At 49.5% G+C, this 18,521-nt stretch overlaps 1 protein-coding gene across 1 annotated transcript in view; it reads right to left on the reverse strand.

The window, feature by feature from the left end:
* ANKRD60 (ankyrin repeat domain 60) overlaps positions 1-18,521 on the reverse strand; it is a 43,004-nt gene that overhangs the window by 23,387 nt on the left and 1,096 nt on the right. The window contains exons 2-6 of the mRNA XM_010841903.1: positions 18,341-18,515; positions 13,361-13,491; positions 11,477-11,642; positions 8,260-8,557; positions 7,416-7,482 (exon numbers count right to left, since the gene is read on the reverse strand). Coding sequence (XP_010840205.1) covers positions 7,416-7,482; positions 8,260-8,557; positions 11,477-11,642; positions 13,361-13,491; positions 18,341-18,515 — 837 coding nt within the window. The remainder of the gene's footprint in view (positions 1-7,415; positions 7,483-8,259; positions 8,558-11,476; positions 11,643-13,360; positions 13,492-18,340; positions 18,516-18,521) is intronic.

Consider the following 18,521-nt stretch of genomic DNA (forward strand, 5'->3'; position numbering starts at 1 on the left):
AAAAAAAAAAATAGCAATTCTGATGTGTGCTTATTTTTAATCTCAGCCCTTCTCCATGTGCTATATCAATACTTTGCTTGGGAAAAATATGTAGGATCTACCTAGCAAAATTCTTTGCTTTTTTTGTTGCAGACCCTCCCGGGTGATAAGACATTAATTTAAACATTCATGAGAGTTGCAAGGAAGGTCCTAGACTTTTCCTCCCTTTGGGGTGGGGGGTTTAAATAAAGTTTATTTCTAAAGCTGCTGCTGCTGCTGCTAAGTCGCTTCAGTCGTGTCCAACTCTGTGCGACCCCATAGACGGCAGCCCACCAGGCTCCCCTGTCCCTGAGATTCTCCAGGCAAGAACACTGGAGTGGGGTGCCATTGCCTTCTCTGATTTCTAAAGCTGCTGGCTTTTATTCCTCATCCTAAGACCATTGGTGATCCCCTGGAGGAAGAATCTTTGGAAGCCCATGTTTCTTTTTACAAGTCTTGTCCCATTAATTTTATGTGAAAAGATCCACATAAAGTTAGATAGTTTAAAAGATATTCTATACTATGCAATTCCCTCCTCCAGGGGATCTTCCTGACCAATGGATGGAATCTGGGTCTTTTACATTGGCAGGCAGATTCTTTACCACCTGAGCCACCAGGGAAGCCCCTATGCTATGCAAAGATCAAAACAGCATGAAATAATAGAATGGAAAGTCCTTGGGGGTATAACATCTGAAGGGAGAGGAGAGGGCAGCGATGGAGACACAGACGTAGGGAACAGACTTGTGGACACAGAGTGGGGAAGGAGAGAGTGAGGCAAATTGAGAGAGTACACTGAAAATATACATTACCATACGTGAGACAGCCAGTGGGAACTCGCTGAACAACACAGGGGGCTCCACCTATTACTCTGGGACAACCTAGAGGGGTGGGACGGGGTGGGAGGTGGGAGGAAGGTTCAAGAGAGAGGGAATGTATACATTCATGTTGATGTATGGCAGAAACCAACACATACTGTAAATCAATTATCCGCCAATTTAAAATAAATTTTAAAAATAAAATGAATAAACGAAGGGAGAGGAAGAAATTAAACGCAACAGGGTCTACATCCTGTACAGCTGGTTCCAGACGTCTGGAGGGACATTTTGGGATGGCAACCCACTCCAGTGTTCTTGCCTGGAGAATCTCAGGGAAGGGGGAGCCTGGTGGCTGCCATCTATGGGGTCACACAGAGTCGGACACGACTGAAGTGACTTAGCAGCAGCAGCAGCCCATCTGCGGTCTCGCTGCGCCACCTGGTGGCCATCAGCGGCAGCAGTGCTCAGCAGCGCCACCTGGCGGGCAGCCTCGAGTTGACCCCGGGAGACTTGGGAAGGGTCTTTTCCCTGAATTCAAGGCTGAGATAGGAAGAAAATGGTCAGGGGCCCCGTTGGCCTGTCCTGCTCTGGCTCTGATACAAGAAGGTGTCAGTGGGGTGTGATTACCTGCTCTCCATCCTGTGTTCTGCACTGCCTGGTGGTGCCCAGTCCAGGGGTCTGTCCTGGCAAGAAGGCTCTGGGTAGGCACCCCTTTGAGAGATGCTAGTATTTTATGCGTTTCACAAGCAGGGAAAGAGGCCCTTAGAGAGGTGACCGAGGTCTCAGCCGGGAAGTCCTCCCAGACCGGCTGGTTCACGCCTGGAGAAGGATCATGGTCTGTGATCAGGCACAGTTCAGTACTGGCCCGTGCTTGCTAGAACCGTGGTTTAAAGTCAGACATCCTCACTCTGCCATTTACGTGCTGTGTGACTCTGGGCAACTTGCTGACTTCTCTGAGCTTCAGTTTCCTCAATGAAAACCAGGCCTGGATGGACTAGATCATGCTCAGTGCTGCTCAGCACTAGCATCCCTGGGAATCTGTTAGAAATCTCAGGCTCTGCTCCTGATGTACTGAATCCAGATCAAAAAGGGAAGCCCAGCAATCTGTGTCTTAACAAGCCCTTCCTAGGACCAATTTGCACTCAGGGTTGAGAACCTGTGACTCTCAGCATCTCTGAAACCGCTAAATGAGACAAAGCATTCAGAATGTCTGTTGGTCACTCAATCATGTCTGACTCTTTGCAACCCCATGGACTGTAGCCTGCCAGGCTCCTCTGTTCATGAAATTCTCCAGGCAAGGATACGGAAGTGGGTAGCCATTTCCTTCACCGGGGGATCTTCCCCACCCAGGAATCGACCTCGGGTCTCCTGCACTGAAGTCAGATTCTTTACCGTTGGAGCCACCAGGGAAGCCATGTGGAATGTCTGGCCCAGGATAATTGCTCAATAAATGACTACTGTGGTCCTCAAAGTTTGGAGAGTTCAGGTGGAAGGGGGTTCTCTTCTTTTCCTTTTTCATATTTTTTTTAGTTACAGATGTAACATATTCTGTTAAACATAGAATTATCTTATGACCCAGAGATTTCCCCTCCTGGGTATATACTCAAAAGAAACAGGTATTCAAACAAATCTTATACACCCATGTTCATAGCAGCATTATTCACAATGGTCAAAAGATGGAAACAACCCAAATGTTCATCAACTGACTAATGGATTCACGATAGGATATTATTCAGCCACAAAAAGGAAGACACCACTGGTCCACGCTGCAACACGGATGAACCCTGAAAACATTTCAGAGAAGCAATCACCTAAAGTCACACATTGTAGGATTCTGTTTGTGTGCACTATCCAAAAATGTGCAGATCCACAGAGCCAGAAAATGGATTAGTGTTTGTCGAGGGGTGGGGACTGTTACTGGGTCTGGGTTTTGTTGTTTGTTTTTTTTTTAGGGTTGATGAAAATGTTCTGGAACTGGATAGGAGTGACGGTTACACAACACAGTGAATGCCCTAATCATTAATGGCAAGTTTTATATTATGTGTCTTTTGCCACCATAAAAGAAGACAAGACAGGCCTGCTGTGATCCTTCAGAGTTGTGCAGAGCAACCCTGCGACCCCGAAGTAAGCAATGCTAAGAGTTTAAGGACCTTTGACATCATCCTTTTTGCTCAAATAAACTTATGTCCACGTTTATTGGATTCGCCTCCTTTTTAGGATTCTAAGTCCATGAGCTCATACACATCTCCTGGGCAACTTGCTGCTTTTCACGTAATGACACGTCACAGACAACCCTCATGGCCACGCCTTGGCCTGGACATCAAATCATTTGTTGTTGTTTTTTTTAATAGCTGCAAAATGTGGCACCATCCTTCCCCCGTGGTGGGCACCTGGAGGGTTTCCAGGCACTCGCCACCAGAAATAGCTGCCATGAACATTGACACACGCATCTCATCATGGACGGGGGGGCTTCGTCTATGTCGGTATTCAGTTGCTCAGTCGTGTCCAACTCTTTGCATCCCCATGGACTGCAACACACCAGGCTTCCCTGTCCTTCACCATCTCCCAGAGTTTGCTCAAACTTGTCTCCATCAAGTCGGTGATGCCATCCAGCCATCTCATTCTCTATTGCCCCCTTCTCCTCCTGCCCTCAATCTTGCCCACCATCAGGGTCTTCTCGTCTATGTAGGGGAGATTTACCCAGTGGGTAGATGGGCCTTCTGAATACCTACCTTGCAATCTGGCAGGGCTGTGGGACGCTGCAAGTTCCCCTCTGCAACACTAGAGGGAGCTGTGACCCAAACACTGGCATACACGCGGGCACACGCACACAGCACCACCAGATGGGACCAGTGTTTTATAATTTTTTCCAAATTGCAAATTGGCAGTGCGCACCCACCCAAGGGGTAGAAAGGATGTTGCATGGAGGTACTGATTTGACTCGACAACTGGGGCCTCTGCTGCTGGCCTCCCTTGTTACGCGCCCAGGTTTGGGGGATCCACGGACCCTCGCTGGACGCAATGAATTTTCTCAGAAAATGTGTGTTTGATGGACAATTTCAGGGGTTCAGGCTGAGAAGCCGTCTGAGAGTCCCCGTGGCTGAGCCCCACTCTCGAGTTTCCAGTGGGGCACAGGCTGCCGCAGTTCTGACATTTCCAATGAGCACAAACAGCCACGTTTTTCTAAATGTTAATGGGCTTCTGTGCCCTCTGCTGGGTACTGGCTTAGTCAGGACGCACTGCGGAGGCTGAGCTGAGAGGCTGGAATTTTCCTCTCGCGCTAGAGCGCTTTTTTTTTTTTTTTCCCTCTCTCTCTCTCTCCTGCAGAACTGGCCCTGAAGTTTTAAGTTCAGAAAGATTTTCTAGAAGTTGCTGCGGAAGCCTTGTACTTAGTACTAAAATCAGCAAAGTTGGAGAGAAATGATCTCTCCCACCCTGGGAATGATTAGTTCTGGATAGAGACTCTCATGGTATAAGGTTTGCTGAAAATTTATGAAGCTTTCTGCACATGGGAAATGTATTGATTCCCCAGTGAGTAAACATTTTAAGCAAATTAAGTGGTGGTAGCAATATTAATAATAATGGATACTATTTTTCAAGCATCTGCTCTGTGTCAGGCATTGCACCCCTCCCATGATGGCAGGGGCAGGTTTTATTTCCCGAACGCTATGGAAGAAGCAGCAGAGGCTCTGAGACACGCAGTTGCCTGGCCCAAGGCCACCCATCCAATGGCAGAGGGAAATCCTAAGTGGGACCTGCAGGGTAGCCCGCCGGCCCAGGCCCTTTCTGAGGACCACCCACATTGGTCATCTCGACTAGGTTGGGATGGAGATGATGAGGGTCCCTGGGGAGTTGACAGTCTGCCCTGAGGTCATGCACTAGTTAGGAGTGGAAATAAAAACAGAATCCCGGCTCACAGATACACTGAAAACAGACGATGTCATTAAATCCTAGTGCTACCTGCAGAAGGTGGCCCTGTTTGTGTATCTTATAAAAAGGGTATTTGGGGGGTCGGCAGGGGGACCTGACCCTCTAACACCAAGGGGAGACTTTCCTCTTGTCAGAATTTAAAGGATTGAGAGCAATTTGAAAAGGGAATAACTTTCTCACCCTGTGTTTTGATGGCACTCACTGCAGCGAGGCGCCACCAGTGGGTGCCCTTCCGCTTCTCTGGGAAGGTCTAGTCAGTGTCTATGCTGCAGAGAAGGGAGCGTTCAGACCAGAGATGGAGGGAGGACCCGATGGGCAGAACTCAAGCATGCAGCCTATCAGCCGAGACTTTGGAGAGAGATGGCCACATGCCCAAGACCTGGGCAGTGACCCGGCGGCCAGGGGTCCAGAGGGGTGGCCAAGGCGAGTGGCCATGTGGTGGGGGCACAGCTGTGCTTAGCGTGAGCCATCCACCTCTCCAGAGAGGCTCCCCTGGTTCCAACGGCTGTTTTCCTGGCTGACATAAGGCACCCTGGTGAGCAGGGCCCCCGATGGCCAGGAGGCGCTGAGGGATCCGAGGACATTGGACAGCTCTTCTGTGGACTCCTGAGCTCAGAGATCATCTGTCTCTTGCTGATCAGAACTTGAGAGCCCAAGAAAGGGTTCTAAATGGTCTTAAATGTTTCTCCTCTCTTCCCCCTCCTCGATCATCAATAATGGAGCCCACTTTAGCCAGTCTGCACCAAGCTCTCAGCTGACAAGAGCCGGCATGTACTGGGTGCCCCCTCCCAACAACCTGGGGGCCCAGACACCATAACCACCCTCCATCCTCCAGTACCCCAAGGCCATAGGGCAGAGCCACCAAGATGCAACCTGGGGTCCACTCTGACCCAGCCCTTACATCCACACTACCCTGGTAGCAGTCCCACTCTGGCAATCGAGTTCAGCCTCTCAGGAGATACGAAATACAGAGCAGGGAGACGGATATTATACCCAGACGATTGACCGTAACTCCGAGGAAGCCAGTCACTCTCCACACAGAGGTGAGGCCCACCTGGGCAAAAGCAGACCACCACTAAAGACCACCCTCAATACCTTGGGCCTAAAAGGATTTCAGGATCCTATACAAATGTTTGAGATCAACCCCTTTAAAAAAAAAAAAATTCTGTTGGCTCCAAAGTATGACCCCACAAAACTTCAAATGTTGAATAAAATTATCTTCAAAGCATAACATGATTGCAACCAATTGCAAATCAACTCTTCTGAAGCTGTGGACAAATTTTATTGACAAGGCAATGCAAGGTTATTTGACTAGAACAACTCGGATGTTAAGATTGTCTGAAAGGAAGAGTCCCCAGGACCTACAGGAGGGTTTTAATGACCCTGCCACAGACCAAGCAAAATGTCATCACAGTTTGGAACTTGTTCAGTTCCTGGCCAAGTGTTTAGCTGAACTGGGGGTGATGAAGACAGAGGGCTTCCCTCCAAAGTTTTGGGGACAAGTGTCAGGCAGGTGACTCTCCTAACAATAAAGACAGGAGAGCAGAACTCCCGGAAAACCCATGACTGTGAGTCACACCACTTGTTAAGTTAAAAGGGTGCCCAGGTCCCCCTGCCAACACACCTCATCAGCTAAATGAACTGACCCCACTGGGTGAGGCTATTTAATATCTGCCTATTGACTTTGGGGAACATCTGCCAAAAACAAGATCTCTGTTTTGACATAGTTGATGCCGAGCTGTATTTTCTTTTTCCCCGACTATTATTTGTCAAACAGATTGCTGAGCTGGGTCCAGCCACGTCCACCAAGCGTAAAGCCACATCATCAACGCGGATCTTCCTTGCAAAGACAGCAGGAAATGCGGCCCATTGATGTAAAAGCTGAATCCAGTTCCAGTTCTTGGGATCTAAGTTGGAGAGAAGGGCAGCTGGGATACAGTGCCATTTTCCAGCTCCTTAAAAATCAGAACTTCAGAACCAGGGTTCCTTGGAAAATGACTAAGTTCAGGTCTGAGACCAAAAAAAAAAGAAAAAAAGAATCTGCACCAGTAGAGGGACCACTGCCACACAGACTAGCCCTGGAAGCTGTGTTAGGATTCAGGGCTTCAGAGAAACACGTGTGGCTGTGGGGGCGAGGTTGGACAGCATCGCCCAGGAACAACCACGACCATTCCCACCCTGAGGTTTCGGAGCCAGGGAGCAGTCCGAGGAGTCCTAGAGTGTGCCCACCATCTCCCAGGTGAAACAAGTTAGTTTGATGATGTTTGGCAGGCCCATCCGTGTGCCCCAAATCTTCTCCTTTTGTACCATATGCTGGTCTTAAAATAATTCAAAAGAAAGGAAAGTGAAAGTCGCTCAGTCGTGTCCGACTCTTTGCAACCCCATGGATTATACAGTCCATGGAACTCTCTAGGCCAGGATACTGGAGTGGGTAGCCTTTCCCTTCTCCAGGGGATAATTCAAGCCAACACTTAAAAATCAAGATTTAGATTAAAAAGCCAGGTTCCTGGCTCTGGAAAGCTCTAGCTGCCTTTGGCTCACTTACTGCTGAGTGGCAGCATCTTCTTCAGGCAAGGTGTGGGCGGGGTACACGTCAGTCTGCTCCAGTCCTCACCCCTCCGTCTGGTCTCCTACACTCAGCTCATCACTCACATGGCAGCTTTCATGGGCTGTCGAGCCCAGAGCCCAGCATAGTAAGGATGCTGGAGCTCCCCCAGTTCTAGAAGGACAGGAGAAAGCTAGTGTCGGGGAGGAGAGTGCTTGGACCTTTGGGGATGGGACAAGAGGACAATAAGAAGCTGCCAGTTCAAACTCTCTCCTTTACGAGCTATCGTCATCTTTTGCACTGGTCTCCTTTAAATCCAATGTCAACTCACCCCTTTTCACCAAGAGTAACCAGGGGCCCCTTGTGGGCAACCAAGCTCGGATGTCTTCTGGCCAGCCTCGCTTCCCACCCCAACCCTACCTCTGACTCAGACAGCAGACCCCTCCAGGAAGGCTCAGGAAAACTTCTGGAACATTGCGAGCTCAGGGAGCATCTTGTTCCATGAATTTAACGAGCTGGAATTCACAGGTGACACTGCCCACCAGCCGGCGACAACCGCCCGCCCTGGTTTTGTACCATAACAAGAGCTACTCTCATTGTGTCCATTACCCCTGCTATGCGGATGCATTAGATGGTGTCCAGACGGGAGAGGAGGTAATTGGTCCCCATCACCCCAAGCAGCGTTCCTGGGTATGATGAACAAATAGCTCGAAATTAAAGGCTGGCGTGGGAGTCTGTTAGATCCATAATGGGTTAGGAAATGAACACAAAGTCACCCACTTCTATCAATATTCTCCCCACGTCATTTGCAAACAGGACAGATCATTTTGTGTCTGATTCAGATTAATTGCCATGTTTCCCTGAATTTCTGCTCACCACGGCCACTGTTCACCGTGGACCTGAACTCAGGAAAGTTACCCCGAGTCGGTGTCAACATGCAAACGTTCCTACACTTTGCTGTCCTTGGTGCCGAACCCGGACTTGACTCTCTGAAAAGCCTTGTTCACCACAGGGTCCAGCGGGTCCTTAGTCCCCATCTTCCCCAGCCAGTAGAAGAGGAACATCCGTCGCTCGCTCTGGGTACGGTTCAGGCGGCGGGCGACGGACATGGGCGTCTCCCCCTTGGCATCCTTGTCATTGATGGAGGCCCCATAGTTGAGCAGGAGGCTGATACAGTCCAGCCGGCTCATGGCTGCAGCCACATGCAGGGGCGTCCTGCCCACAGGGGATCTTCCCTGACAGTTGGCACCTGGGAAATAAAAGAGTCGGCTCAGGGAGGGCCACCCTGCTGGCCAGAGCCAACCTTCAGAAACCTGTTCAAGAAGAAACTCACAGGGAGGGGCCGAGGTTTGGAAAGGAATGCTTTAGAGAATGAATAACTGCTCCCCACCCTGGTACCAGTGCCACGAAGGGATCACTCCTGTATCCCCCCGACCCAGCATCCAGCCCTGCTTCACCCTCAGGCTCCTCTTGTGGCAGACAAAGACCTTTCTACAATCCTCGCTCAAATCCTTGGGGCGATGTTCTCAGTCTTCACCGCTCTGTCCTACCCACCTCACCTTATCACTCTAGCATTACCCACCCCCCGACTCAGCGATCTTCCTCCCCCCCTATTCCATGCTTCACTTAACCAGCCTTCTAGCTTTATCCTTTCAACACACCTGCTCCCTTACCTTGCCTCAGGATCTTTGCACATGCTGTTTCCTTTGCTAAAAACACTCTCATCCTTCCGCCCCTCCCTTGGGATAACCTTATGTTTCTTAAGGTTTCATTCACTTCCTCAGGAAAACGCTCCTTAGTCCTCCTCCCCAAGAATCCCCCTGTGCATAGTTTAGTCACGTCTGACTCTTTGTGACCCCACAGACTGCACCCCGCCAGTCTCCGCTGTCCATGGGATTCTCCAGGCAAGAATACTGGAGTGGGTTGCCATGCCCTCCTCCAGGGGATCTTCCCACCCCAACGATTGAACCCACATCTCTCACATCTACCTGTGTTGGTAAGAGGGTTCTTTACCACTGAGCCATCTGGGGAGCCCCTGCATTTTGTTCAATAGATCTTCTGTGTCTCTAGAACATTCCACGCATGACTGACCATGGAATTAATTATTTGTAATAATTTGCTGACTTGCCTCATAAACTCCACATGGGCAGAAAACATGCTTGTTTTGATCATTGCTGTTTTCATCCCCGGCACGTAGCCTGGGTGATGCCTGGAGAAGACAGGCCCCTGGAAGATGTCAGAGGCTGAGCAGCCTGACTCATGGACAGACTTCACTTGGATTGAATCCCTCACTGCCTCCCACAGATGGGTGGGCTAATGACAGGTGTCCAATATAGACTTGTTGAATTGAATCAAATTCTGGGTAACAAATACCATGACAGAGAGAACAAGGCAATTCAATTATAGGCAGCTGACATTTTGGTAGCCAGTTTTTATGAGCTATGACTGGTCAGTGAGGTAAAGTTTTAAATGGGTTCTCACAACACCCTGCCTTGGCCCCAGCACCTCTTTACAGCTGCTGTCTGCAAAGGACAGAAAACTTTGCCAAGCTGGCTGTAATTTTTTAACTGGTGCTTTCAAATACATCACAGTTCCATCAGAGTGAAAATGACTTTTTATGAGCTTAAAGGACTGCTGGGCCGTGAAAAGCCCATATTTCATCCTACAACAGGAGAAGTGCAGAAAGAGGGGAGGACCATCACAAAAACCCCTACCCATCACAGACATACGGCCTGTCATCCTGCCCAAGCATCGGAGATGTTTTCCCAGCTTGGTTGGTGAAAGTAGGGGAAGTAGCACAGAGAGCCTGGGATCAAGGCCAAAGGCTGGGAAGAGGGGGTCTAATCTGGAGCCAAGTTGATGTGGGAGATCCTCAGATGAAGCTCCCTCCTGAGCCCCAAGAGTGTGTGCATGCCCAGTCATGTCTGACTCTTTGCAACCCCATGGATTGTAATCTACCAGGCTCCTCTGTCCTTGGGAGTCTCCAGACAAGAATACTGGAGTGGGTTGCCATTCCCTTCTCCAGGGGATCTTCCTGACCCAAGGATCAAACAGGCACCTCCTGCATTGGCAGGCAGGTTCTTTTATCATTGAACCACCTGGGAAACCAGTGATCAAATACTCTGTGCTTTTTCTGGAGGAAGCTGGTGTCCTGGGATGTCTGACACGGTTTTCTCATGTTTTTGAATGGTCTGCACCTCAGTCCCAGGCCTCTTTTCCCCCAAACGCTCTACATTCAGGAAAGATAAAACATACTCTCAAAGAACCTCAGGCAAAGCCCTTTAATTGGGAGACAAGCCAGGCTAAGGCTTCTGTGTCTGTGGACAGAGAGAGTAATTGCCCTTTGGTGGAGGAGAGATGAAAACAAGGGTGTGGGACAAATAATTCAAAGGCTTGGAGAAAGGAGACTGGCCAGCTTGCCAGCCACCAAGGGAGGGATGTCAGCATGGGGCTAGACTCCTTGGGCAGAAAAGGGACCCCAGGTGGGAAGGAAATAACAGGATGGTCTGGGAATATCCCCAGCGGGGTCTGGTTGGACACTATGAACCAGGAAGCCCTGTGATGTGGTGTCCTGAAAAATTCTGTCTTCCTGAGCCCTGGCCAAGAGAGGCTGTATTGCCTCTCTTGGCCTCAGTTAGCATGTCCTCAGCCCCCTCAGACAGTGAACGAGTGGCCCAGTGGGGACCTTAATTGGTGGGTGACAAACTTAGGTCCAGGAAACCACTACTGAGCGAACCAGGAGGACAAGCCACTGTGACCCCCTTGCCTGCAAAAGACCCTACTCTTGAACATACTCAGTGGACATGAAGAAGAAACTGATCCACTCAGTCGTGTCTGATTCTTTGTGACCCCATAGACTGTTGTCTACCAGGCTCCTCCGTCCATGGGATTTTCCAGGCTAGAATACTGGAGTGGGTTGCCATTTCCTTCTCCAGGGGATCTTCCCGACTCAGGGATTGAACCCAGGTCTCCCGTATTGCAGACAGACGCTTTACTGTCTGAGCCACCAGGAAAGCCCCTCAATGGACATGAGTTTGAGCTGATTCTGGGAGATGGTGAAGGACAGGGAAGCCTGGCATGCTGCAGTCCATGAGGTTGCAAAGAGTCAGACATGACTCAGTGACTGAACACCAGCCACGTGAACATACCCAGCCGCTATGAGATTTACCATGTTCTAGAAGGTATTGCACAGCCTCTGAGTGGCCCCTGTGTGAGGCAACATACAAGGCCACGAACGCTCTCTGGGAAATCCACTTCTTCCACTGCCTGTCGTCAAAACGCCCCGAATTTGCAGTTCGGTAGAAAGTGTCTTCGGCAACGCCGAGGCAAGCCAGCTGGATGAGACACACAGTTACATGCGTGAGTCTCAGTGACCTCGGGAACACAGAGGCACCTGGCTGGTGGGTCCCGGGACACCCTGGCGGGGAAGTCAGCTTGGACGCCACGTGCAGGAGGTGGATGGGACAGGCCGGGTTGGGGGGTGGTGGTAGCAGCCCCTAGGGGAGGGAGAAGCTGGAAACCAGCCAGGGGTATCTCTCTCTGCACGTCCAGGAAACACAAATTTACCACCAGACAGGCTTGGGAGGCAGGAAATTCTTCCTGTCCATGTTTTGAAGAGAGAAAAATAGCTTTTCTGGGTGTCCAGAGGAAGGGGGCTGCAGCCCTGAAGGAAGACCCCCGCCAACACCGAACACCCCCCCACCTCCAAGGGAGCACGCACTCCTAGGGAGAGTTGATGAACCTTGGCCTTCCGGTCTATTCTTAGGCCCATTGTCTCCGTTAACGTTTGGGACACTCTGAACTCTGCTGTCAGGTGAATAACAGCCCTGGGACAGAATCTTCTCATGGAGAATTAAAGATCTGAGCCCTGGAGGAAGGCTACGGCTCCAACGGAGAGGAGCCCAGTTCCTGATGCAGGGGGGTGATGACAGTTCTGACCCAAGATGAGTTGGGGGAGACCCACCCCACATTCAAAGCAAGAGTCGGAGAACCCAGAATGGACACAGCCCGAGAGGAATCCAGGGAAGGCAGAGGAGGGGGAGAAACGCAGAGAAGGAACCAGAGAGTTGTGCAAATATTGGGGGGATGGGCTCTAAGGCTCTTGCTCCAGGGCAGCAGGGTTGCTGGGTCCCTGCCCTGACGTCCTAGAACCACCGCTGCTCCCCAGAACCCCATCCCAACCACCCCCCTCCCCATGATCCGCATCCCAGCCAGAAGTGAACTGTCTCCTCCACAGGTTCCTTGCTTGTCATCGAATTTATTTTCCACAAAGAACTTGCACTTGCCCCCTGTGTCTGAGCAATTCACCTTCACTGTTGGGTAGACATTTCCCCCTCCAGTCTCACTCCCGCCCCCGCCTGCCCCCACCCCCGCCCCACACCAGAGCCCTGCTCAAGGCCTGGCCAAGGGTCAGGGCTTCTGTGTTTCCAAGCCTCTACCTGTCAGGTAGGGGCAGACCCCGGGACTTTTTTTGGTTTTTTTGCAGCGACGAACGCTCTGGACTGCACAGTTCCAACTTATCTGGCGTCCTCGGCTGTTAAATCAGGTTTTCAACTTTACCAAATATACTTGTGGTTGCTAGTGGTAAAGAATTTGCTTGCAATGCAGGAGACCCAGGTTTGATCCCTGTGTCGGGAAGCTCCCTTGGAGAAAAGAAAGGCAACCCACTCCAGTATTGTTGCCTGGAGAATCCCATGGACAGAGGAGCCTGGTGGGCTACTCCATGGGGTGGCAAAGAGTCGGACACGACTGAAGAGACTTAGAATGCATGCAAATATACACGTGAATAGAAAAAGGGCTGCCCTGGTTCCTTTCGGGGTAGAGTGACTGGGTTACAAATCACAAGTCCGTGGACAGGGAGAAACCGCAAAGCCAAACAGCAAATGGAAACACACGATTTGATCATGATAAGTCATTGTTATTCTCTCTACTCTGCAACTTTCAATAAATATTCACATTAAAGAACAAGCAACTTCCCCCTACACACATACCCATACACAATCTACAGTTGCTTCATAAAGTATAATATCCATTTAAAGAAGCATGAAAACACCTTACTGGAATCCCCTTCCACAGCCGCCAAAACCAGTTCCGTCCATCCATCATAGTGCCAGATACATAATGAAATAATTCCACCAGGAATAACGTCGTGGAACTTCAGCGTAGCATCATCCATCAAAATTCCTATGGGGAACAATTTTTATCTTTAAAAAGAAAAATCAGGCATTAAAGATAAATTGTTACCCTGGTTTAGTGAAGAGATTATCTTATTTGTGATATTTGGGTATCACAAAAATACTTTGAGACACTTGAGCACTAGTCTCATTTGATAAAACCACGTATGTCTGTTTGTAGTAGCTGATATTTTTTAGAAAATGAATTTGGCTTAACTCAAAGAGAAGCCAAACCTTTCCCCACCAAAAAAAAAAAAAAAGCAATAAATCATAAAATTCTGTAAGTATAACTTGCGTGTGTGCATGCTAAGTCGCTTCAGTAATGTCCAACTTCTTGCCACCCTATGGACTGTAGCCTGCCAGGCTCCTCTGTCCATGGGATTCTCCAGGCAAGAATGCTGGAGTGGATTGCCATGCCCTTCTGCAAGGGGATCTTCCCAACCCAGGGATCACACCACACCTCTTATGTCTCTTGCATTGACCTGCAGGTTCTTTACCACTAGTGCCAACTGGGAAGCCCCAATTATAATTTAACCCATCACACACAAAAAATACATGAAGTGAACAAAAGTCATTTCAGGAGGCCAACTCTAAGTAGAACTACTTGAAGTAACTGTAAATTACAGACAGGTAATAAAGTGGTTATACAAGTCATATACCCCTAAACTAAAATACTGATTCTGGTTAATGTTGTCATCAGTTAGCTTAAAGAGGTAATAATGAGAAAAAAATGTTGGATCTTTCAAATTATAGTCTATGGCAGCATTTCTCAACCTCTGCACTCGTGACCCTTGGGGCCGAATGACTATCTGCTGTGTGGTCTTCCTGGACATTGCAGGGTCTTTATAGAATTCCTGGCCTCTACCCCCAAGGTGGCGGCAGCCTGCTCAGCTAGGTGTGACCACTGAAATGTCTCTAGACTTTGCCAGATGGCCTCCAGGGGGACAAAACTGCCCCAGTGGAGACCCTATGGTAATATGAGCATCTCCATGTCGACCCCCACCATAATTTGGACTTGGTATGGAAGAACATCCTGTCTATGTGTCATCACCCAAAACTGCCCCTTACTCATACCCTTGGGGGAAGATGGTCAGAATTAGTAGAAGAGGACTGTAGAACATTTTAAGAAAATGAAGTTGATTTCAGTTTACCTTTGGAAATACACACATCTTCCTACCTGGCCACCTGTAATCTAGCTGAAGGATTAATTGGCCTTTTCCAATAAGCAGACCTAGGAATGGAATGTCTCAACTCTGCCCAGGTTGGATTATCATTTATTCCGAGTAGAATTTGTGAGCATTTTTGGTTTCATGATTGAGTGATTACTAAGTGCCAGTACTCAGCACCCACATTCTTTAATCCTCACGACAAGCCAGGTTTGGCTGGTCCATTTGCCGCAGAAGCAGACCGAGGCTCACATGACCAGTGAACAGCAACACCAGGACTCCAACCAGCCCTGCCTCTCCTCGATGCCCTGCCCACTCACTCTAGACTTTGTTGGCACCCTTTGGTTCCCAGCAACTCCAGTTGGTGGATGGAAACATGGAACAGCGATTAGCAAATCTGTTAATTAGGGTCTTATTTGTGCTTCTCACACTGAGGATAATCAGTAATTAGTCTAAATAAGACAACTCGATGACTTCCTAACAACTTTGAAAAAACTGGAGCAAGGTGGTGTTTCTCCGAGAAAGACAAGAGCACGATTCACACCAGCTAAACAGCTCTTAGAGGAGAAGGACATGGCAACCCACTCCAGTGTTCTTGCCTGGAGAATCCCAGGGACAAGGGAGCCTTGGTGGGCTGCCGTCTATAGGGTCGCACAGAGTCGGACACGACTGAAGCGACTTAGCAGCAGCAGCAGCAGCAAACAGCTCTTAGAGAAAATCAGAGCACATTCTCCTTTTACAGGCAGGCAGCAACTGCCTTTGGCTTGGACAAATACTAATTATCACCACCTAAATAAATTATTAGAGTTGACAACAAACATGGGAAGGCGACCCGCCTCCAGGAGAATGCTTCACCCCCTTTTAGAGTTAAGTCTTTCAGGGTTTTCACACACATTATCTCATTTGATCCTCTCTGGCAACCTTTGAGGTGGGTAAAGAGGCGTCAGACTGATTATTTATTGGAAGAAGCCCAAATTTCTTCCATCATCGTGGTATACCTTCTTTCTTGTTTGCCGTCAACAGTAAGGATGGCAACCACAAGAGAGGTCAAGCTTCTAACAGTTGCTAAGTGCTTGCTGACTAACAGGATTGTGACATCAGTGTTAAGCCACTTCGTCTCTTTCTTTCCCTCTTAGCTTTCTTGAATCTATCGCTCGGCATAGCTCATGGGTGAAAATAAATTAACAGGAGGGGTGTCAGACATCTGCAGTTCAAGACACATAATTCTTAAATTACTTGCTTTGGGACTCTAAGCACTTCCATAGCTCACTTCACTTTTAACACATTAAATCCAGGTACATTCCTTTCCACATAAAATCTCGAAAATGCTCTTAAGCATTCTTCCAAATACTGCTCTAGCAAAGCAAATACATCATGAAAAATGCTTAACCGATTTCCAAGAGGGTAAAGGAAAGGACTTTGCTCTTCAGTATGCATTCTGTGTTTCTGGAGTCGTTTCTGCCTAAAGGAGGAAACGGCACTGAGGATTCCGGAGCTAATGGGGCTGTGGTTTACAAACCAGGATACTGAGCCCCAGAAGGGCAATGTCTGGGAGCTTGGAGCTCGGGGAGACAGGCTGCTTCAAGTCTTCATCTCTATCGCTTCACGGCCCCTGCAGTATAACTGCAGTCTCTCTGCGCCACCGGCTGTTCACTTTCTCTGTGCAGCAGCCCAGAGAGTTATTTTTTACCTTTGTTTTCTTGTTTTTGTGCTGATTTCAAGCAGGTGGGGAGATGGTAGAGGCTGGGGGGCTTTGATCCTGCTCTCATATTCTGCATATCATAGGGATGGGATGAGGACAGCCAGACCCACGGGGTGAAGGAAGGAGACCCTAGGGGGAGAGGATGTGCTCTGGGTCCACTGGATGTCTCCTATGTGGGGTTTATCTGGACAGGGGACCTTGGGGTCCTGAGTCAGTCACAGGGAGCTTTGAGTGCTGGGTTCTGATTCCGGTTGGGCTAGCTTTGAGCTCCTGACATGGACAAGGAGGCAGCTTGAGATGTGAGGTCCTGATATGGACTGGGTCAGTGTCCAGTATTTGGGGTTCAAATGTGGACAGGGTTTGTTTTGAGATTTGGGATTCTGATGGAGGCAAGGTTTGCACTCTGCCTGGGGGTCCTGGTGTGGGAAGGATCTGTTCTGGGATGTAGAGTCCTTCTGTGGGAAGGATTTGTTTTGGCATTTGGGGGTCCTGGATAGCATAGGGATGAGGAATCGGATAGGTCTGCCCTGGATTCAGTGGCAACAGGTTCTGCTATGAGATTCAGAGTCCTGATATAGGCAGGGTTTGGTCTTGAACTTGGGGTTTAAATGTGACTGAGGCTGATGTGGGATTTGGGTTTCAAACACAAGCAGAGTTTGCTTTGAGTCTGGGGTGGGGGGGGTGGTCCTCATGTAGGCAAGGCTTGTTTTGAGCTTTGGCTTCCTTACACGCATATGGCTGGCTTAAACCTCGGAGGGCAAACATGATTTCCATGGAGGTTTGGGGTTCAGATATGAGTACACTGGACTTGAGTTTTGGGGTTCTATTGTGGGCGGACTCTGTCTTATGCTTTAGAGCTCTTCTGAAGACTCTTGGCCTGGGCTTCTGGTGTGGTCACAGTTGAGTTGTCAGATGTGGGCAGAGTTCATTTTGGGGTCTGACATCCTTATGTAGACAGAGACGGCTGATGGAATGGGGTTCAGATGAGTGATTGGTTAGGCAGAGATGAGGGACTCAGAATTGAGCCCATCTGCTCTGGGATTCAGGTTTCTGTTGTGAGCAGGGGGTCACTTGGGGATTGTATTTGAGGTTCAAACATGAGTATGGTTTGCGGAGAGATGTGGGTTCTGAGGCTCACAGAGTTTGTTTAAGGCTCTAGTGTCCTGGAGTCTACTTGGTTGCTGGAGGATTCAGGGTTCTCATGGTCACTTGGTTTAGTCTAGGGATTAGGGGGTTCAGTCTTGGGCAGATTGGTTCTTGGCTTGAGGGCCCTGAAATGAGCAGGGCTTGTTCCAAGCTCTAGTGTCTGTGTGTGGACACTTTGCCAAAGAATCCAGGGTTCTGAAGTAGTCACGGTAACCTTGGAGATTTGGGGTAAGTTTTAGGCAGGCTTGTTCTGGGCTTGGGGTCCTTGCGTGGATACAACTGAATGGTGGATTGGGGGTCCTGGTGTCCCACAGCGTAGCACAGACACTAGAAGTTTGCCTCCATTTGGGGGCCTGACATAAGCAGGTTTGTGGGGTCTGTTGAGGACAAATGTTTCAGGCTTGAGGTCTTGTGTGGCTTTGGGACTTGGGTCCCTGATGAAGAGAGACATGGGAGTCTGAGAGTCTGGGTGTCTGAGGGTCCTAGGGGGGTGGGCAGCGTCTGGTTTGGGATTGGGGGCTCTGACCTGGACTGGGTTGACAGGGTGGACTAGACAGCTGGCTTTGAGACTGGAGGATTTGCTACAGATCAGGGTCTTGCTGTGGACAGGGTTTGCCTGGAGATCTGAGGTCTAACAGGAACCCAGCTTTTCTGGAATTGGGAAGTCCCTAGGTGGCCAGGATTGGCTTTTCCACCTGGAGTTTCATGGTGTGGGATTTGTTTTGACCCATCTGGGGGTCCTGGTCTGGGCGGGCTTCCCTTGCCCCATTGTAGGTTCAGAGGGGACTTGGCAGCGGGGTGGAGAGGAGTGCACGTGGCCAGGAAAGGGGTCGGGCAGGGGCCACCTTGGTCCAGGTACTGCAGCCGCTGCAGGTTGAAGGGAATGCCGGCTGTCAGGTCCAGCTCCTCTTTGAGCTCCCGCACCGTCATGTTGCTGCGGCAGTTTGTTACGCGGAACATCTCCCCGGAATCTTCCAGCAGCACTCGCATGGCGAAGACATCCGGGACCACGTCAGTCGCCTGGTT

The sequence above is a fragment of the Bison bison genome, unplaced genomic scaffold, assembly GCF_000754665.1.
Source record: "Bison bison bison isolate TAMUID 2011002044 unplaced genomic scaffold, Bison_UMD1.0 scf7180017864167, whole genome shotgun sequence".
NCBI classification, from domain to species: domain Eukaryota; kingdom Metazoa; phylum Chordata; class Mammalia; order Artiodactyla; family Bovidae; genus Bison; species Bison bison.